At 42.8% G+C, this 21,848-nt stretch overlaps 1 protein-coding gene across 2 annotated transcripts in view; it reads left to right on the top strand.

Moving 5' to 3' along the window:
• The window catches only part of brd3b (bromodomain containing 3b), a 35,519-nt gene that overhangs the window by 9,924 nt on the left and 3,747 nt on the right, over positions 1 to 21,848 (top strand). Inside the window, exons 2-11 of one of the 2 annotated variants that reach the window (XM_073052265.1) lie at positions 3,128 to 3,449; positions 4,493 to 4,630; positions 6,461 to 6,590; positions 7,473 to 7,672; positions 8,754 to 9,122; positions 13,975 to 14,103; positions 14,397 to 14,591; positions 15,915 to 16,144; positions 17,455 to 17,747; positions 19,907 to 20,005. In XM_073052265.1, coding sequence (XP_072908366.1) covers positions 3,216 to 3,449; positions 4,493 to 4,630; positions 6,461 to 6,590; positions 7,473 to 7,672; positions 8,754 to 9,122; positions 13,975 to 14,103; positions 14,397 to 14,591; positions 15,915 to 16,144; positions 17,455 to 17,747; positions 19,907 to 20,005 — 2,017 coding nt within the window. In that variant the 5' untranslated portion in view covers positions 3,128 to 3,215. The remainder of the gene's footprint in view (positions 1 to 3,127; positions 3,450 to 4,492; positions 4,631 to 6,460; positions 6,591 to 7,472; positions 7,673 to 8,753; positions 9,123 to 13,974; positions 14,104 to 14,396; positions 14,592 to 15,914; positions 16,145 to 17,454; positions 17,748 to 19,906; positions 20,006 to 21,848) is intronic. The other variant, XM_073052266.1, reaches the window with a different exon arrangement.

Genomic DNA, 21,848 nt, shown 5'->3' with positions numbered 1-21,848 from the left:
GTGGAGCAATGCTAGGATCCAAGTTTTGACCAAATAGGGATAGATTTTTTGCAGCAGGCGTTCTAGATTGCATGAAAATGGCAGTGAACTACTTAGTATCAGGATGTAAAGAGGCAGCAGGGTGAATGGTAGTGTCAGTAATTGGAGGGAATCTGAAGGCAGCATGGGTTTCTATCTAGACCCATGAAGGAGAAGAAGAGAAAACGGTAGCAGTACTCAGGAACACCCCACCTCGTTATACTCTCACTCCATTCTGTTGATGGGTCTGGTGTTCTATTTAACCTCCTGCTTTTGTCTCTAACATGGCTTGGCTGTGTCCCTGTATCACCGAGACTATCCTCCGAGCCCTTATCACCCTGGGTGTGATTATTTTGAAGTACTTGTGGCTGACTTTCCACCTCTTAGGTTCAGTCTGCACTTAATGTAATTGTCTTTGGTGGAGATCAGGAGGAGGTACTGAGGCGGATTGTAGCTTCTACGCCCTGATCTTCCAGCCTTATTTTCCTTTTACTCCTTGTATTCCTGTCTTTATCTTTTTCTTTTCTCCCCCTCTCTTTCATTACCTCTTCCCCATTGTTCACACCCCGATGCCTGATTACTGAGCTTCAGAAGTCAGAAATTGGGACTGAGATCTTGTTTGTTGCGTTGGGTGCTCTGGCTTTGGGTGAGCCTGTGCATCTTACTTTCCTTCCGTGCGGCGTACGGTTGCAAGAAAGAGTTTGTGAACTCTTTGCAATTACCTGTTTTTCTGCATTAGTTATCTGTGGCTTGATCTTCATCTAGGTCACAATAAAAGACAAACAAAATCTGCCTAAACTAATAACACAAAAAGAATTGTACTTTTCATGTCTTCATTAAATACATTGTTTGATCATTTGCAGTCCAGGCTGAAAAAGTATGTGAACCCTTGTATTTTATAACTGATAGAACCCCTTTTGGCAGCATAAGGATCACCAAACGTTTCCTGTAAATGCTGATCAGACTTGCACAACAGCGAGGAGGAATTTTAGACCATTCCTCCATACAAACCTGTTTCAGTTCATCTGTCCTTCTGGGATACCTTGCATGAACAGTCCTTTTCATGTCATGCCACAAGATCTCAATTGGGTTAATGTCTGGACTCTGACTTGACCATTCCAAAACACAAATTTTCTTCTTTTTAGACTGTTCTGTTGTTGATTTACTCTTGGGTTTCAAATCATTGTCTTGTTGCATTATCCAACTTCTATTAAGCTTCAGGTGACAGACCGCTGCCTTGACATTCTCCTGTAAAATGTCTTAATACAATTTTGAGTTCATTGTTCCCTCAATGATTACAAGCTGCCCAGCCCCTGAGGCACCTAAGCAGCCCAAACCATGATGCTCCTTCCATTCAGGTTTCACTGTTGGGATGAAGTTTTTGGTGTTGGTGTGCAGTGCCTTTTTTTCCCTCTAAACATAGCAGTGTACATTTCTGCCAGAAAGTTAAACTTCTGTTTCATCTGTCCACAAAACATCGTTCCAGAAGCATTGTGGAACATCCAGGTGGTCTTTTGCAAACTTAAGACTTGCAGCAGTTTATTTTTTGTTCTTTATTTTAGAGGGTAGTGGTTTCCTCCGTGGTGTCCTTCCACGAACACCATTCTTGTGAAGTGTTTTTCTTACAGTGGACACACGGACAAAGACTTTAGCAAGTTCTAGAGATTTTTGCAGGTCATTTGCTGTTACCCTTGGCTTCTTTTTCACCTCCTTCAGCATTGCACGTTGTACGCTTGGTGTGATTTTTTTTCAGGACGCCCACTCCTAGGGAGAGTAGCAACAGTACTGAATTTCCTCCATTTGTAGACAATTTCACTTACTGTGGACTGATGAACACTCAGATCTTTAGAAAGCTTTTGTAGCCTTTTCCAGCTTGATGCATCTCTACAATTCTTCTTCTAGGGTCTACTGGAAGTTGTTTTGATCGAGGCATGGTGCACATAAACAGATCCTTCTTGAGCGAGTAGGTCTTTCAGTAGCCTGACATTGTGTGTGTTTTTTATAGGGCAGGTCACCTCTACAAGCCACACCTCCAATCTCATCTCATTGATTGGAATACCTGACTCCAAATAGCTTTTGTAGAAGGCATTACCCCAGGGGCTTACATACTTTTTTTGAACCTAGACTGTGATTGTTTAAATGGTGTAATTAGTATTGATTAGAAGAAGTACAATTATTATTAGTTTAGGCAGATTGTGATTGTCTAAACTAATCACAAACCACAATTTATGAGTAATTAATGCCGAAAAGCAGGTCATTGCAAAGGATTCACAAAATTTTCTTGCAACTGTACTTTGGATTAATTTAGCTACTTCGTATTTCATGTGTTTTCAATGCGTGACCCCCATCAGTGAATCAGCGTGAGTTAGGCCTATGCACAAATCTCGTCACTTAACCACCTGATTATTCCCATTGAATTGATTGCCGTGTTTTGTTGGTTGAGTTATTTTTAAAGCAACATTAAGTGTGACACGTCAGACCGGTGTTACCACCTTCCTTGCTGCTTTGGCCTTATCTCTGTTTGTATATTCTGATGTGAGGTTTGGATTCCAAGCACCTGAGGCCAGCACAGACTGGGTATGTGCTTAACCAGTGAGCTGGGGATTTGCTAATCTCTGGAGTTGACTGAGAATCATTGCAGCACAAGCCCTGTTTGAAAGTTGATCACTGCCATTCCTTCCCAAACATTTCATCTGACTAGAGAACACTTGCTGGAAGCAAAAAAAAACTGGATTGCAATGTTATTTGTCAATCCTGTTCCTTGAGAAAGAACTCTTCCCAACAACTTCCTTTAACTATACTTTCAATGTCATGCCCAGTGCAGGCTGTTGGGACAAAATCACTTGTTTAATTACTCAGAGAGGAATGTGTCACGTTGTTCCTTGATGTAATATTACATGTTTCATATTTCATCACCTTTGGACATCCTCTCATCCTAATTTAAACGCAAGAGATTCTGTTGATGCTGGAAATCCAGAGAAACACATACAAAATGCTGAAGGAAATTAACAGGTCAGGTAGCATCTGTGGAAAGGAATAAGCAGTCGACATTTCCAGCCAAGAGCCTTCATCAGGACTGTCATTCTAACATAGACCTTTCTTTTTATAGGTTGCACCGTGGGACAGAAGTTGGAGATGGGATTTGAATCGCCTTTGGGGACCATTGAGCTAACAACAGAGTCCAGAGATTGCCATTGATGTGTAACGTATTGCAGTGCCTACAGATGTCAGCAGCGGTTCCAGCTCCTCAGCCACTGGCCTCTGTTGGGACAACTGTTGCTTTGTCTCCAGTGGTTATGAACCCCAACAAGCCTGGACGTGTGACTAACCAACTCCAGTACATGCTGAAAGTGGTGGTGAAGACGCTGTGGAAGCACCAGTTTGCCTGGCCTTTTCATGTACCAGTCGATGCACAGAAGCTTAACTTGCCAGTAAGTCAAGTTACCATTGTGAAGTGCTTTGATTAAAGTTGCTGTTTTGTTTAGTTTCATTTGTTGCTGGCAGGATGACCATTTTTCGGTTTTGAGGTAAATGGGATCTTCCTCATTGCGACCCCTCCAGGTTTGCACTGGGGTGCGAAAGCTTGTGACTGTTGGCCTCAGTGCTGTGGTTATGAAGAATGGAGATGTCTGCTGAGTGCCATTGTTTGGTGTCCTCTGCCTGAGATGGAAACCAGATTACAATCAAAGCTACACTGTCTACCATCTAGAGAGATAGCAGTCACTGGCCTCAGGAAAAAAGTTCTGATCGTGATTCATAGGTTGACGCATGCCTCAATTTTGGTCAGGGGCATCGTACCTTGGGAGTTTCAGGTAGTTAGAAGTTGGTTTGATAATATGGGTGATCTAACTGGATAATGACAAAGCATGGTGGTGGTGGATCAAGGAGTAGATAGCCTTATATTCCGTGTCCAGCGTGATCTTAGAATTCTGATCGATTTGCTTAAGCCTCTTCACACATTGCACTGTGAGATTGTGGAACATGGCAGGAGACTGTATCTAAACATCAAGCTGCCAGGTAACTGGAGAAAAGTGAGATTTGGGAGATAGGTGGAATAATTGTACCTTGGATTCACTGGACAAAGGCACCACAATCATAAATTATAGGGTAATTTGAGGAAATGCTAGCCCCATTGTTCATTGTGGTATCCATAAAATTCAGAATACTTCTGTATACAATGGATTTTAAACAGACCAAGAGCCAGGCATATTTTTTTTAATGGACAAAGGGAGAATGAGCTAAATGAACTAATTTATGTTTCATGAATTTGTACTAAATATGTTTAAATAGCTGTGCATGGTGACAGTTTAGTTGAATAAAGACAGTTAGGTTGTCTCTGGCATCTGGTATGAGGTTACTGTGCCTGTGCAGTTAGATATGGGGTTGGTTGGTCAGAGGTTAATGCATTCACCTACAACAAGTGTTCTCAGTTTGCTTGCAGGATGCTAATCATTTCCTGAAAACCCTTTTCCAGGATTATCATAAAATCATCAAGCAGCCCATGGACATGGGCACAATAAAGAAAAGGTTAGAGAACAACTATTACTGGAGTGCAAGTGAATGCATGCAGGATTTCAACACCATGTTCACCAACTGTTACATATACAACAAGGTAATGCATCCAAAGTGCAGTCTTTATCGACTTACCTATATTTCCCATTGGTTATCTTCACAGCTTTATTTTAAAATCTGTTCCCTTTGGAGTAAGGTTTAAGAGATTAAAAACCTATTACAGAAACCCCATTCACCCCACTCTTAAGTGGATGGCAACAGAAATAGGCCATCTAGACATTGGGGCTTAATCTATAATCCATCAGGGATAGCTGATTGTTCATCATTTTATTATACTATCCCCATGTCCCAGATATCTCTCCACCTCTGTTTTGAATGGATAAATGGTTGAGTTACCCAGCTGACTGGGTAGAGAATTCCAATGCTTTATTAACCTTTGACTTAAGAAATTTCTCCTTGGTGTTTTCAAATTGCATGTGCCGGCCCCAAGATGACAGAAAAGAGCAACATCCTCCCTGCATCTGACCTGGAAAGCCCTTTAAGGATTATATAAATTTTATGAGATTACGAATAAACTCTTCTCGGGCTTCAAGCCTGGTACAGGTATTGATGTCTGGTATTGATACCCCTGTGGTCTGTCCCTCCTGCTTGGTTAGTCCTCATACAATCAGGTTTCTGCATAGCAGAGCACTGCATTCGCAATGGCCATAGGTTTGACTTCGACAGCACTAAACTACTGTGCAGCCTCAATGGCTTTTGGGACCAGCTGATTAAAGGAAGCCATTGAGGTAAAACTAGAGGAAAATAATTTTAACAAAGCCGAAGGCCTTTGCAGTAAGAACTGGAATTTGATTGCAAACAAGGTGGGAGAGCAGAAGCCTGATTGGATGAGGACTAACCAATCGAGGGATGGACTATGGGGGTGTAAATACCACCACACTAGACGCGCCCATCTTCATCCCTGATGAAGATGGCAGAATTTGTCATCGAAATGTCAGTTATAATTGATACCTGTACCCAGCTGGAAGCCCAAGAAGAGTTCATTCATCATATATGCTGGGAAAGCAGTAGGTCCTTTCTGATGAGATAGTTTATTTTTCTGATCTCCAGAGAATGCAGTTCCACTCTGCTCACTCTCTCCAAATGGTAAGCCTAAAATCAATCCAGTGTATGTAACTCCCTCTATGGCAAGTAAAGTGACCAAAACTCTAGACAGTATTGGAGGTTCGTCTCGTTAAAGCACGATACAGTCCGATGAGCAAATGCTCTCCTAATTAAGGCTTATAATATTATTTATCTCCTAATTATTTGTTACACCTACAGGTTGACCTTGAGTAGCTTGCATACAAGTGGAGCTAGGTCCCTATGAAGATCAAAACTACCCAATCATTCACCATTTAACAGAAACTTTTGTTTAGGGTTCCATGGCCAAAACTATTTTCAGTGTTGTAAGAAAGGATGATTTCATGTACAAGCACCCTCTCTCTGCTTTCACTTGCTGCTGTTGGATTGGGGTGTGAAATTGTTACTTTTCTTGTACTTTCCTAATAGTTTAACTGTCCTATGCTTGCTAATCTCATCATCTCTCGGTTTACACTAATGTTCAGTGAATTTTCCACTAATTTCAGTGTAGCTGCTTCTATATTTTTTATAGAAGCTTTGTAGTTTTTGCGGAGCTGGGTGTCACACCATTTGAATCTGGCTATTCTATAAGTTAATTGTTATCACTGGAGTGTTGTTTTTATTTGAGCTAGTTGTATAAGATGATCACAACTTCTCTGTTCTCTCTTTTGTTCGTTCTTTCTTTGTTCTTCGAACACTTGATAAATGGCCATTGCCACCAAGTTTTAAGCCTCATTCTTGACTTTCAAACCTCTGGATTGCAAAATCACTTGGATCCAACACTGCTGACCTTGTTCCCTTCTTGCAGCCTGGTGATGACATTGTGCTGATGGCGCAGACTCTGGAGAAGATCTTCCTGCAGAAGGTTGCGCAGATGCCTCAGGAGGAGGTGGAACTGATGCCCTCGGTACCAAAGGGCAAAGGTCGAAAACAACCAGGTATGCTGTAGTTTCTAGATATGAAATAAATATTTGGAAATCAAGTTAATGGAAAGTGGTCAATTGGCTTTGGACCCTACACGTTATACCAGAATGTGTCATCTTTCCATTCGTGGTTTCATTAGATCACAGGGTGTCTAATAGGGGTTTAACCTTAGATATGTAACTTCAATCTAGTTTGCTGTGTATATTATAGTTAAAGTTTTGAGGAGCCCTGTTTTGCTGCTCAAGTGTGGGGATGTCCAGTTCATAGGGGAGCTTTGGCTGGTTGTCAGTCTGTTCACAGCTCCAAGGGTGGCAGTGGGGTTACTAGATCCATTTTCCAGTCATGGCTGTGTGCTGGTCTCAATTTTTTTGGTCTCAATTTCTGATGCCAGGTCTGGCTGGGAGTGGGGTCAGTTCCTATTGCCGGAAATGCCTGGGAGGACATTTCCAGTGCTGGTGTGGTCATTTGCTACCTGCTGATAAGGGCTGGTTGCCCAGTTGCTCCGTGCTTGGCCAGTTCTTGTTGCCATATTTGGCTTAGGGAAGCCAATTTCCGCTTGGTGGACATGGCTAGATATCAGTTCTCGTGCTTCTCACAGCTGGGGAGGTCATTGTACATGTCAGACAACCCTCAGTGAGATTCTGCACTCTGGATAAACCACAACATAGCGTGTGGAAAGATGCTTCGGAATGTGTGAGGAGTTGGCTACAACAGAGTATGTAAGTAATACTGTGGAGGCAAATGTTCTCTGATAAAATCTTAGAAGCCTCCAGGTGTCTGAGTATTTGAATGTCCACGGTTTTGATTTGGGAGTTACACAACTCCCTAACCCATTGTGCTGGTGCTTGTTCTCTCCTATGTCTTATCGTCTTGTCTCTTATGGTCATACTTGACAGGAATACAGCAGGTGGCAGCAGTGTCTTCAGCTAGTGAGCCAACAGCTTTCCCAGAAGCTCCGCCCGAGGTCTCTCCAACTCCCATCATCATCTCCACTCCTGTGCCAACCACCCTGCCCACCCAGGTCACCGCAGCTCCTGCTCAGTCTTCAAGTCCAATGATGTCGGTGATCCCGCCACCAGCGCAACCTGTTACCAAGGTAAAGGCCTTGCCTTATTTACTATTCTCTGTCACTGTGCTGTGATGGGCTTGATCAAATCCTGCGTCTGGGAGACTTGGGCGAAGCATAGAATTTGTTTACATGCAATGCTGATTGCTTCTGTAAATTACATAGCGCTGGACCAAATGGAACGGAAGATCTTCGTAGTAGCACCCAGTCTGTGGGATTCAGTGATGGCTCTGACCCTGCATGAAGTACTCAGCCTCTTGGTCAAATCCACCGTCTCCAGCTTACTCTGAAGTGTAGAGCTGAGGGGTTGCTGGACTGTGGTAGGGTGTCAGTGATTGTTGTGCTTAACAGAACTTTTTATTCACTGGGTTGATGTAGAGCAGGGGTTCCCACCTTTTTTATGCCATGGACCCTTACCATTAACTTAAGGGTCCGTGGATCCCAGGTTGGGAATCCCTGGTATAGAGTGGCCTATAGTCTAACTCACTTGTTCTGTACCTTTCCTGGAAATACTCTAATAGTAGAACAGTGTTAAGGAAACTTTAGTCAAAATTTATTCTGTGCTTTTCCCTGCCCTAGGAATGTTGGATTTGTTTATGTGCAATGCTGTTCTCTGCTATGTTGTGTTTGTCTCTGGAGTTTTTAATAGTTGCTACAAGGATACACTACCACATTTGTCAATTTGGCAACTACAGGTTGGCAACTCCCACAACCCCACTGTTTGGGTTACAGAAATTCGTTTTTGTAGAATTCACAAATCAAAAATTTTGAGTTGATTGAAAAAAATGTGTGTGGGGGGGGGGGGGAGAGTAACTAATCAAACACAAACTGTATTTATTAAAATTCGTATTTCTTGGTGTATGTTCGGATAAGGTAGCCTCATGTTTTGAAGAATTATGATATAGAAACTGTTCTAGGAACATTACTTCCCATAACACAAAGTGTAACCAGTATATCATAATTCTTCAAGACACAAGGCCACTTTCTTATTGCTGCATCCAGAACTATTGGGAGTTGATGCCTAGTGGTCACTGGATTGGTTGAGGGTATGGATGGCAATTGGGTTGCTAATGAGCGTGTTTATGACAACAAAAGCCTCTTCTTGTTTCAGAAAAAAGGTGTGAAACGGAAAGCGGACACTACGACTCCCAGTACTTGCGCCATCACTGCAAGCAGCTCTGAGTCTCCTCCTCCCTCAACAGAATCCAAACCTGCCAAATTGATGTCCCGGCGGGAGAGTGGGCGCCCGATTAAACCGCCAAAGAAAGACCTAGAAGAGGTGGAGCTTCAGCAAGCCCCTGGCAAGAAGGGGAGGCTGACAGAGCACCTGAAGCACTGTGACAACATCCTGAAAGAGATGCTGTCGAAGAAACATGCAGCTTATGCCTGGCCCTTCTACAAGCCTGTAGATGCTGAGGCCCTGGAACTGCACGATTATCATGAAATCATTAAACATCCAATGGACCTCAGCAGTGTGAAAGTATGTTGGCATCTCTTTGTCTCCTACTCTGTGTGGTGAACACCTAAGTTAGAATGGCTTATACTTGCCAGAATTTAGAAGAATAGGAGCAATCTTATTGAGGCAAAAGTCCGTAGAGACATTAACAGGCCAGCTTCCAAGAGGATTTTTCTTCCAACTCGGGAGCCTAGGACTAGAGGGCGTAGTGCCAGCACAAGGGATTCAGTTTAGCAATGGGATAAGGAAAATCTGAATTTAGGCAGTGTTATAAATTTTTGGCATTCTTTACCTCAGAGAACTGAGGTTCTTCAGTCATTGAATATATTTAAAGGTGATGTCAATGGGCACTGGTATAATCAGTGAATTTGGGATCGGGGGTACTAATGAGGAACACTTGATGGCTCTAGGTCTGTACTCACTGGAAGAACGAGGGTGGGATCTCATTGAAGCCTACTAAATATTGAAAGGCCTGGATAGAGTGGATGTGGAAAGGGTGCTTCCAACAGTGGGGAAGTCTAGGACCAGAGGACACAGCCTCAGAATAGAAGGATGTCCCTTTAGAACAGAGATGAAGAAGAATTTCTTTAGCCAGAGAGTGGCGAAATTGTGGAATTCTTTGCCACAGGTAGCTATGGAGCCCAAGTCATTGGTTATATCTATACAGGAGGTTGATAGGTAAAGGCCTCAAAAGTTATGGGGAGAAAGCAGGAGAATGGATTTGAAAGGAAAAATAAATCAGCCATGATGAAATTCTGGAGCAGGCTTGATTGCCTATGTCTCATGGTCTTATAGTGATTGATTTGAGGCACAGAATCAGCCATTAAGTTATTTGAATCATTGAGCAAGCTTGAGGAGTGTTATGGCTTGTTTTTCATATGTTTCTATGCCTGCCATTCGAACAGTTTAGGTTTAGATGTTTGGAATCTTGGTCCTTGTGATTCACACCTCCAGAATTTTGTGTTCAGTGGTGAGGAGGAATTGTGGCTGGGTGTAGAATTGAGTTCTCTGTCTATTGAGATTCAACTTGGCTCAGCTTTGAAGAAAATTGTAGGTCCATGGTCTAAGACTGAATTGGGCCACATCAGGTTCTGCTGGCTTTTTACAAATGGAATTTGGGTTTGAGGGTTGGCCTAAGACCTTTGTTGCCTTTTGGAGTGGGTGTATGCTATGGTGGCTGGGTTAGGTTGTAAAGTAATTCCAAGCTTTTGCAGTTAGATTGAGTTAAATTAGCTATGGTAAAGACAGATTTTAAGCTAAGGTCTGTTGTGCAGACGGTCAATATGGAATACGGAATGAAAAAGAAATTCAACACTGGAGGTTTTTTATTAACTGCACCCCCCCCCCCCCACCCACCACCACCACATTGATGTGCATAGATTCAACAAGCGCCAATTCGTCCCTGTACCCTTGTGCGACAAATGAAAGCTTGCAACTACATAGTACCTTTTAGAGTCTTGCAATGTTCCAAACACTTTACAGTTGATTGTTAAACTTTTTGAAGTTTGACTGCCTTTGCAGTGTAGGAAACTCTGCAGCAAACTTGATGCAAGTTGCACAAACATCAGTGGAATAAACTCATGTGGACATCATGCAGGCTGTTAGCCACCTCTACTCTCTGCGCAGGGTGGCTCTGTTGGGCCAGCACTTAGCATTGCCTGACTCTTGTCCACCAGTCCTAGGTGTACTGTGTTGGTGAATGCCTGTTTGTCAATGGGAACACCAATGGCGCATACAGATAATTCATGTATAACAATGAGTTATGGTACTGGCCACTCCATCTCTGTAGAGAGCTGAAGTACAGGTCTGACAGATTGGAAGGGAGCACCAGAGACGAGATAATGAAGCAATGAAGACACAGTGACTGGAGGAATGACGAGGCAGTGTCTAAGGTAATCTTAAGACAAAAGCTGGTAAAGTGATGGTTTCAGGAACCCAAGGAATGGAACTTGTGGTAGAAGCCAAAGACTATGGCCTTGATTTGAATATTTAATTGGAGAAAGTTTCCATTCATCCATTAAAGACATCAGGCAAGCAATGTAACAAATTAGAGGTACTGGAGAGATCAGGAAACTTAGAAGTTCGATTACCCTGATGTTCAAGTAACTGTAATGCATTGGTTGTATCAACATGTACTTTTGATCCAAGTCTCTTAAGAGTGAACTGCTACTCTGACACTCTATGATCATGGTCTATTTGAGTGAATCATTCTTTTGTGTTGCAGACAGGATCAAGGTGGATAATACAAACCACTTCTAATGCCCAGTTGGCAGAAGCACATTTTATTCTTTTGAATGGTGAAACCTGCTTGAGGGGCTGAATGGCCTAGCCTTGCTGTTAGTTCCTTAGCTAATTACTGTTGCTTTTCTAGTTCTATGTTCATTTGAATATTTTGCATGCTGGTCCATGCTTATTTCCATGATTTACCAGAGTGGGTCCACTGCAAGATCAAACATTTATGTGCATGTATATTCAGTAGAATCTATCTCCTTGCCATTGGGCCAAGATCTTGCTCTGTCAAGGCCAAGATAGCAGCTGGTGTGCAACAGCCGCCTGATGTTGCACATCAGCAACATCTGTTCTTTGTTGTGGTGAAAGCAAATGATCTTTGACCAAATGAGGTTGCCCAATAAAAGACAATTACTGGCATATGCTGCACTGAGCTATCTTTCAGATAAGAATGTGCCATCAAATCTCTGGGATGATGTAACAGATCCCACAATAGCTTTAGAACAAAATCAGGAGACTTGGTTTGTATGTTCCACTGATCTATATGCCTCCTAACCATTGATTTTGAAATATATCTCTCATTATCTCACTGCTGTTTGTGGGAGTTCACAGTGCACAATTAAATGCCATGATTCCTACAATAACATTTTATAAATACACTTCAAAATCAGTACCACTGTAGCTATGAAATGCTTTTGAATATCCTGAGGATTTGCAACATTCCATATTAGGACAGTGCATCTGAGAAGGTATATCAGGCAAGAGGCATTATTTTGGAGAATGTAGAACACCTTCCATGTTACCTTGTCCAGTGCATCGTCCCCCTCCCCCCCCCCTCCATTATACAGCCCTTTGCACTGCATTGGTCAGTAGATGCTTCCTCGGTGATGTCGTGCTCTGAGGGTATTAGCTCGATCAATTTGGACTCTAATGTACTGTTTCTAATGCACCTTGGCACTCCTTTTTATTACTTGTTCCAGTCTCTGCGACAAGACAAAGTCACCACCTTCAGGCTTAGGTTGTGCAGCGAAGAGCCACAGGAACGTACAATTGCAAATGCTGTTCCACGTGCTGGCTTTGTACTGAGATTCCTTTACTGACTTGCGCTTCCGCACAACACTGCAATTTCCCACTGACTAGGCATTGCCAGAAGTTATTTGTTTGAATGATAACACTTTGTAAATAACAAAATTGATTTCTGTCTGCTGTGCAAACGTTAAAATATGAAAATTACGAAGAGTGCTTCCTGTACAACTTTTGCAGTGGCCCAGTAACTCAACGTGTGTAAATGTGGTGTGGAATGTTAATCAATGCCCAGGATGCTAACAGCCTAAACCTGGGCATTCCTTATTTACACCACCTCTCCAGATAGGCCTTAAACTGGGGCATTTGCAACAGGTCGTCTTGGAAGGCCATGTATTTCACTGTTGTGAAAAGTGACACTGTTGCAAGCTGAATGAGCAAGGCAAGGGGGTGGTGTTATATTTAGATCAAAGCCATTTGGTGATGCTGTTACAAAACCAGAGCCAGGGTTCTTCACTCATCCCTAAAACTCCCTAAATTCTACTCCCTTAAAACAAGACCAGTTGAGACTGTTGCTTTCCAGAAGGTATAACCCATTTAATATGATAGAAAACCCCAGGCTGCTTCGTAGGAACAGAATCAAACATTTGATATCTGGTTACATAGAGAGGCTGAACATTGACAGATTTTAAATAGTGTCTCAAGGAAGAAAGAGGCTGAAAGAGGGAGGGAGGAAAGTCCCAAGAGTAAGACTTCAACAACTGTAGGCATAGAAGGTATCTGAATTGGAGGAGGAGCTAGTTAGGAGATGGTAGAGCTGGCGGGACCAGCTGGAGTGAGGTCATGGTAGAATTTGAAATAAACTATAAAAATGAAAGTAATATTACTCAATGTAGATTAATGTGTATGGGAAAATGGGAATGAGGATACAGATTTTTCAATAGGTTTTAAATAAAAGCTGAAGTATCTATGTTTCAAAGGGGAGAGCAGTCTAGGAGTATTAACATATATGGAGCAGATAAGGGCTTCAGCAATGGGTAAACTGAGGCAAAAGAGAGTGCTGTTACACCAGTCGACCTTAGTGCTGGAACAATTGTGAGGTTGAAAACTCATCCCAGGCTGAATCAGGACAATGAAATCTGGTTTAGCCACAAATAATCCAGGGCGGTGGCTGGAGTTGGTAGCTAGAGGGATGGTTTATCATTGGGTTTAAAGACTGAGTGTGAAAGTAAATGAGAATATACAATTCTGGTAGATCAAAGTGATTGAGATAAAGGGCAGTCGTGCTCTGATTAAATGGCAGAGCCTCAATTAGATTAACAGACAATTTTTATATTTTAAACCTTGGATTATCAGCTGATGAGCATTGGTATGTATTTTCATTATTTTATGGAGTTCTTTTCCAACTTCAGAGATCAGATTCCTTTCTGATTTGTTTTCTGACTGGGTGTCAATTGCTATTAAAACCAGAGTGAATAATTATACATTTGAAGGGAAGCTGATGCACCTTTTTATTTCTGTCAGATGTTGTTCATTTCAGTCTCTGTGTCTGATGCTCTGTTGCAATGGAGTATCCATTTTGGAATGCTGATGGGTGTTGCTATTTTATTGTACTTTTTTGCAGAAAAAGATGGACAGCAGGGATTACACAGATGCCCAAGGATTTGCTGCTGATATCCGTTTAATGTTTTCCAACTGTTACAAGTACAACCCTCCAGACCATGAAGTGGTGGCAATGGCCAGGAAATTGCAGGTACGGCAATGCCATTCCCATGGTCAACTCCCTTCACTGCACTGTGATCCAGGCCATCAGTCCTGCAACCATTCGGTGCCACAACTGTATCGTGCTAATGACCTTGATCACAGATTCCCTCCCAGTCATGCATCTGCTCCCTGACCAACAGCATCTCTATAGTTCCTCTGTCTCACATACCCAATACCCCGTGTCTTCCACCCACGGCACACTGGCAGCCCTAATAACAATGATTGATATAGTGAGGCATTTTGTATTACAGTTTGACTGTGAATTGCTTTATTTCCTTTTAGGATGTGTTTGAAATGCGGTTTGCGAAAATGCCAGACGAGCCTGTTGATGTCTCCCCTCCCCCTCCCCTCCCACCACCAGTCGCCGCCAAACCCAAAATGACGTCGAGTGACAGCAGCCGAGAATCCTCATCCAATTCCAACAGCTCTGATTCTGAGGAGGAGCGGGCAAATCGATTGGCGGAACTGCAGGAGCAAGTAAGGCAACCTCAACATTGTGCATGCTCTCTCTTACACCTGCCTACATAGCAACAGCACTGCTTAATACCCCGAGAGTATTTCTAGGACCTAGATCCAAGCCCACTACTTGGGGATCTTGGGTTTACTCTGCTTCTCACTCTGCATCATAGTCAGACTGTAGATTTAGGCAGAGAAACTTAGTTCTCTGGTTGGCAGATTTGTCGTTTAGGTTTTAATGTACTTACGAAAACCAGGTGGGACACTGTTGTATTAGGAAATGCCTTTGGTCCCAGGGTGTGGCATTGGTTTCACAGATGCTGACACTGACAGAGGTGCATGTTTCATAAGTTTTGCCCACCCATTTAAGGCATATTGATCATAGAAAAATCAGGAGTAGTGTTACGTAAGTACATAATCTGGTCCATTGAGCCTGCTCTGCACAATAAGATTGTGGCTCCTCTTGCCTTTGACTCAGCTCCTCATACCTGCCTTTAATTCCTCTACAGTGCAAAAGTTTAACTGTGGCTTAAATACATTAAATGCGATAGCCTCTCCTGCTTCCCTGGGCAGAAGATTCCATGATACTGTACTCTCTGGGGGGGGGGGGGGGGGGGGGGGGAACAGTTTCTCCTCATCTTCATCCTGAATCTATTCCCCCATATCTTGAGGCTGTGACCCCTGGTTCTTAGCCGATATTCCTGGCCCTAGTAACTGGGCACCAAGCCTAAATGAGTGCCACACGGTTTGACTCTGCTGAGATGGAACACGGGTTCTTGCTGCTCTTGTTGCTCGGTAGATACTGAGCCATTAAGGAACAAGTGGAACCACGGTATTTTATTTATCTTGTTTCCTTATCTCAAGCCTTCCTAAGAACCCAACAGTAAATTATCTATTATTTTAATGTCAGTCATCTGGGAAAGTAGTACAAACAAGACGTTGAACAGTTAACTTGTTTTAGTAATTGCGATTGGGATACAGGTGTACCCTGATGAACTCTTCAACTGATAGGTCAGGTAGGGACTTCTGAGCAATGACCTGTTTAAAAGTGCGGCACTCCTCATTGCTGTTCCTCCGGTGGTGCAGCCCTTTGAAAGAATGCTACACTGAGAGCATTGCTTGCATTGTGCACACTGACCTCTGGAGTTGGAGATGAGGGTTAAACCTCTACCTGATGAGGAAAATGCAATGTAATGAGCTACAATTAGTATCTGGTGCAATGGGTTTCAGTTTTGACACTAGTAGATTAAGAGCTCTGAGCTGGAGTCCTCCACTGGTCTAAGAGTTTCCATATTTATTTGTATGTTAAAAGTAATAATGAATTTAATTGTTCTCCCCCCTCAGCTGAAAGCCGTTCATGAACAGCTGGCAGCGTTATCCCAGGCTCCTGTCAGCAAACCAAAGAAGAAGAAAGAGAAGGAGAAAGAAAAAGAAAAGAAGGAGAAAAGAAAGAAGGAAAAACATAAGGTGAAAGTTGAAGAGGAGAAGAAGGGGAAGTCCTCACAGGGGACTAAGCCAGCACAGTCCAAGAAGCACAGCAGCAAGAAGCCAAGCAGTGGGAATACAGTGCCCAGGTGTGACCCACAAATCCTACTCTATCACCAGTAACTGTAGATAAGTACACATGTGAAGACTAGAAAAATTTGCTATGTATGTTCATCATTAGGCACTGTTGTAGTACTGTATTTCTACAGGTGGCACATTTTGAGAAGGATGTCAAGGCCGTGGAGAGGGTTGAGAGGAGATTTACAGGAATAGGAGAGGTTGGGGATTGAAGCAGAGTGGAAGGAAGGAGGAGTGGGGTATATTGGAAGAAGATTGGGGAGATATGCTCGGATAAGGAGCAGGAAAGGAAAGAGCGAGAGGTAAAGAGAACACTTTGGAAGGAGGGAGAGTGGGGAGGGGAGTAAAGAACGGAAATATAGGAGTTGAGAGATTTTGGAGAGTGTTGACTGGGGCAGCAGCAAAAGGTTGTGGAAATGTGGGCTAGAGGAGACAAAGGTGAAAGGGAAATGCAGGGAGCAGTAAGAGAAACAATGGGAATTCACAGACAGTGCATAACAGGCTATCCCAGAGTTATAAATGCCTAACTTATGGACACCTATACATATGATCAGAATCCCACAATATTATTAAGTTGAACTGTCCACTGTACATACATGTTTGTTCCTACAAGCAGAAGAACTTGATTGTTTTTCTTCACTTTTAGTAATTGATCTTTCATATTGGTCTTATGTGCACTTTTGAAGTCATTTGTTACAATACCGTGGCGGTGTGGTTACCATAACAACTGATTTTTGTGTAGTGTCCGATTTACAGACAAAATTAGCTGTTTTAAAAACAGAACCAGCTCATTATTTGGAGATGGCCCGTGTGACAGCTAGATCAATTTGGTTTTGAATGTAATGATTCAGAAGTTCGTATGGGAACAGCTGAAGACCTAACAAAACAAAAATACTGATCTTTAATAAGGCAACTTTTTTTTTGCCGACTCGCCTAATTCCTTCAACCTACAGACCCATCTCAGCATGTTCCCCAAGCCCACCAGGCACCTTCTGACCACAGCATCCAATCACAATTCTTGAAACCTCCTTGCTGTACCCATCAACTTGTCTGATCTCCAGATATGCAGCCAGTTGTTTCCAATGCTGGTGTGGTCTTACTGCTGTTGTACTTTCCTGGGTCTTTAATATATTTATTTCCCTCCTCTCCCCCACCTGGTATTCCTTGGCACGCAAAACCCATAACTGTAACAAGCGACTCATTTTAAAGTAGCTGGCTATTTGGTAAATGCATTGCGAGATCCGGAGGGTGTGAGGTGTTGAGTTTGAATCTGCACTCCTTTATTTGGCCCAGAATATCTCTATCACTTCCTTGTGTTCAGACCCCTGAAGAAGGCTGCAAAGCAAGTGGTTCCGGTGCATGACTCAGAAGAGGAGGAGGAAGCTCAGCCCATGTCCTATGACGAGAAGCGCCAGCTGAGCCTCGATATTAACAAGCTCCCAGGTGAAAAGCTTGGTCGCGTGGTGCACATCATTCAGTCGAGGGAGCCCTCTCTCAGGGACTCTAACCCCGATGAAATTGAAATAGACTTTGAAACTCTGAAGCCCACAACTCTGCGAGAGCTGGAGAGATATGTTAAATCTTGTTTACAAAAAAAGCAACGGAAACCATACAGTAAGTGAGAAGATTTGGAGAACAGTGGTGGATTTTGTTTATGTTAACTGTAGTTACATAATGAATTATGAGTGTATGATTTGTACGGTTGCATTTTTTTTGTTCATTTCCCCCCCCCCCCCCTTCTTTAATAGTGTTTTGGTTCCATGCAGCTCCTGTAGCTTGCCTGAGCACCATTTTCCATATTTCATCCATTAGTGTATACAACATATTCTACATCGATGGCCATCTTGTTCTCATCCACCGCTTTACATACATTGCACTGCGATCAGTCAAGGGAGCACAGACATCCTGTAACCTCTGCTGTGTTCCTGACCTTGCTGAGAACAGATTACTCATGATGGGCCTGGCTCAGTGCCTGGCTTTTCCTGTCCTGTGTGACTGATGTTGTCAGCAGTATACTTCCAAACACGGTGACAGCAAAATAGTAGGCTAACCAGAGCCATGAGGAAAGGGTTAAAAAAAAACTTACTCTGAGCTTGCATGTGATATTTCTGTCTCAACAAACGTGCAAGTTAAATGGTGGACATGATTCTTCAGTAATAAAATTACTGAGTTTGGTTGCACAGCTAGTGGGTTTTGGTGTAGTAATTCAGATATTTTCTATTATCTGTGGAGAGCAGTTCATTTTATGGCCACAGGGGGCACCAGATAGTAAAGGGCTGTTGATACAAGGCTGATGTGTAGTGGGTGACATGGGTGGTTGGTTGCCGTTGCATTGCCTTGGTCAGGCATAGCAATACGTTAAAGTATTGATTAACAGTGGCAGAAGGTGTTTCGGAGTTGGGTGCTGGGAGGAGCCTCTTTAGACCGTCACTGTGGAGGGCTGGTGAAGGTTGAATGGGTTGATTAGAGGCTCAGAGATGCTTTGCGTCTACTTTTGAGAACTGTGGAGCCGCTAGACTGTTAATACGAGAACTTACAGAGGGCTTCAACTGCACCGACTCCTGCGGGCTGTCCTCTCACTCTCCCATTAGGCACTGCTGCGTACATTACAGCTGGGCAGGAGTAGAGCATCTCTTCTGTTCAGCCTGTCCTGACACAGTGCAATGCCTGTGGACTATTCTCCCTCATGTCTTCACACAGACTTGAGGGAAGAACACTTTGGATTTATAGCATTACCTTGCTATCAGTCTTACGGCCTCTGAAACGTTTCCTTGACAATTCTGTCCATCACCTTGTGAATGTAGTGTAAATAGATATGATTCTAGAATTAGCTTAATTAAAAACTTCCACAGATAGGCGCAGTGGTGTCCTCATTCTAATACCAGCTAAATAATGAGTTCAGATCTCACTAGGATAATTTAACTTTTGTTTAAATAAAGGCAGAAGTAAGAAGTTGGTCTTAGTAAAAGTAAATTATCTGAAAGAAAGGTCTAACTGTTTCTTTATACTTTCTAAAGAAAGAAATATGTATTCCTTTACTATTCATGACACCCATTGTGCTTCAGTCTTAACTGCTGCCACAAGAGATGCAGCAGGATGTACAGTCATATTAAATTGCAAGAATGCCACCTCTAAACACTTCTTCCAGGGTAACTGAAAGACAGGTGATAAATCACAAACTCAAGGAAGTCTGCAGATGCTGGGAGTCCAAATCGACAATGCACAAAATGCTGGAGGAACTCAGCAGGCCTGACGAAGGGTCTCGGTCTGAAACGTCGACTGTTTACTCTTTCCCATAGATACTGCCTGGCCTGCTGAGTTCCTCAAGCATTTTGTGTGTGGCAGGTGATAAATGCCAGCCTTGCCACCAGTTCCCACAACCTAAGAGTGAATGGAGAGCAAATTGTATAATTGTCTTAAATTGAAAAGTCTTAGAAGAAACAATTTGTTGCTTGGTAGCCTCACGGCACTGATGGAGAATCATGTACTGTGATACCTGGGCCTTTTCTCTATTTACAGCTTTCAGCATATGCTACATATCTATGTAACATTACAGTGATAGCCACATGTAACTTTACATTGGCCTGTGTGTTTTCACAGGTGTGTAATGTTACATTGGCTTGCATGTTTTACCTGTGCATGTAATGTTACATAGGTGTGTGTTAGCTGATGGCTGTAAGATATGAGCCCACTTGCCATTGCATCTGGAATTGCTTGTAACCTGTTTTTCTCATCTAAGGTCCTTTATCTTTGTTTCAACCACAAACTTGCAGACAATTCCCCCGAAACGTTCATTGGTAGAGACGGTGAAGAGCAGCAGCCCCAACACCGATCCCTGTGGGACTCCACTAGTAACCGGCCCCCATTACCAGGTATACATCGTTAACCGGGTTACCTACCTCCATCAAATTAGTAAATTCCTCCAAGACAAATTTAGTCAGTTTGCTAAAAATGTAACCTTTTCTTCTCTGGATGTTATTTGGGAGTCTTAACTTACCTTGAGTAACCTCTTATCTGTTGATCAAATGAGGAGTCGCAAGTGAACACTTTAGTAACTGGCTATTAATTTCCCAGTGCTGATTTTCTGCCCTTTCTGATTATTGACACTATTCAGCTTTCTCCAGTAGAGCAAGCAATCCCACACCACAGCAAACACTTTAAAACAGAGAAGGAGATGAAAGATTAACTTTATTTGGCACACACACATCAAAACATACGTTGAAATGCGTTGTTTACATTAAACCAAATTAACAGGGACTGTGCTGGGCAACCCGCAAGTGTTGCCACGCTTCCGGTTCTAACATAGCACGCCCACAGCTCACTGACCCTAAATCGTATGGCTTTGGAATGTGGATGGAAACCGAAAATCTGAGAGGTAATCCGTGCGGTCATGGGGAGAACATACAAACTCCTTACAGGCAGCAGCAGGGATTGAACCCTGATCGGTGATGACTGGCACTGTGAAGTGATGCGCTAGTCGCTACACTACCGGGCCACCCAAGAATACCCGATTCTTTCAAGTGCTCACGGATGACACTTGTCCTCATAATCCAGGCTGTACTCCCATTTTAAGTACCAAACCATATCCTTTGCTTGAGATGATAAACTGAGGCTCAGTTTGCCAACACATTTGAATATAAAAGATTCCATTTCACTGTTCTAAAGAAAAACAGGGAGTGCCTGTCTACCAATACTAAAGCCTCAGAGAACACTCAACATCAAATTTTAGTTCACTACCTCATTGTGGTCCGTGGGATTTTGCTGTGTTCAAATTGGCTGCTTTGTTTCTTAATGAAAGGTAAAGAGTGGGTGGGAAGCACTTTGGGACGTCCTGTGGCCATGAAAGACGCTGTGTATATAACAGTCTCTATTTTCTTCAATTAGTTTACGGTGGAACTGATATGTTTTGTTTAAGAAATAGAAGAAAGAGAATCAATTTATGATGGTTTCATCTGATCTGAAGCCAGAAATTTTCTGTAGTTGCTGTTGCTGCTAATTTGGTGAGTTAGAAGTAAGAGCAGGTCTTTGGATTTTGCTATGTCAACATGTTTCAGTGCAGGGGCAATGGCCTTAATGGATCTGTCCAGGGGATTATCACCCAAACTATATTACAAAGCAACTGGTGAGAGGCACCTGTTTAGAAAACATTCATTTCCAAAATTATGCCTCCTTTGTCATGTTTTACATTACTGCCAGTGTCCTTCAGATTCTTCATAACAATGGAGTTTTTATTCCATTGTGCAATTATAATTTCATTCATCCATTCATTGTATTAAAACAATTTTCCCTTTCTCTCCAGGCACTGATTCTCACTGGGGGAAGGGTTCCTGGGACACTGACTGTCATTGGGTTAAGGGTTCAAAGGGCATTGACTGTTTTTGGCATAAAGGTTCAAGGGACATTGATCCACTGGGATAAGGGTTCAGGAGGCATTGACACAGGGGTAAGAAATCAAGGGCTTAACCCATTGGGGTAAGAGATCAAGGGCTATTGACTCCCACTGGGATGAGGGTTCAAGGGGCATTGGCCTGCATGGCCTTTGGTTCCTATGTTACTGCTATCTGGGTCGTATGGGTGTTGACTCTTGCTGAAATGTCTGTTTCAGTAGCACTAACTCTATGGGACATGGGTTCATTGATATAGGTTCACAAATGCTGATTCTCTTGGAGATGGAAGTTTGGTGGGGATTGATCTTGAGGGTAAATTTTCTGTGGG

Source organism: Hemitrygon akajei, chromosome 7 (assembly GCF_048418815.1).
Source record: "Hemitrygon akajei chromosome 7, sHemAka1.3, whole genome shotgun sequence".
In the NCBI taxonomy this organism is placed as follows: domain Eukaryota; kingdom Metazoa; phylum Chordata; class Chondrichthyes; order Myliobatiformes; family Dasyatidae; genus Hemitrygon; species Hemitrygon akajei.
Note: the sequence above shows the minus strand (reverse complement) of the source record. Positions and strands in the feature narration are given on the sequence as shown.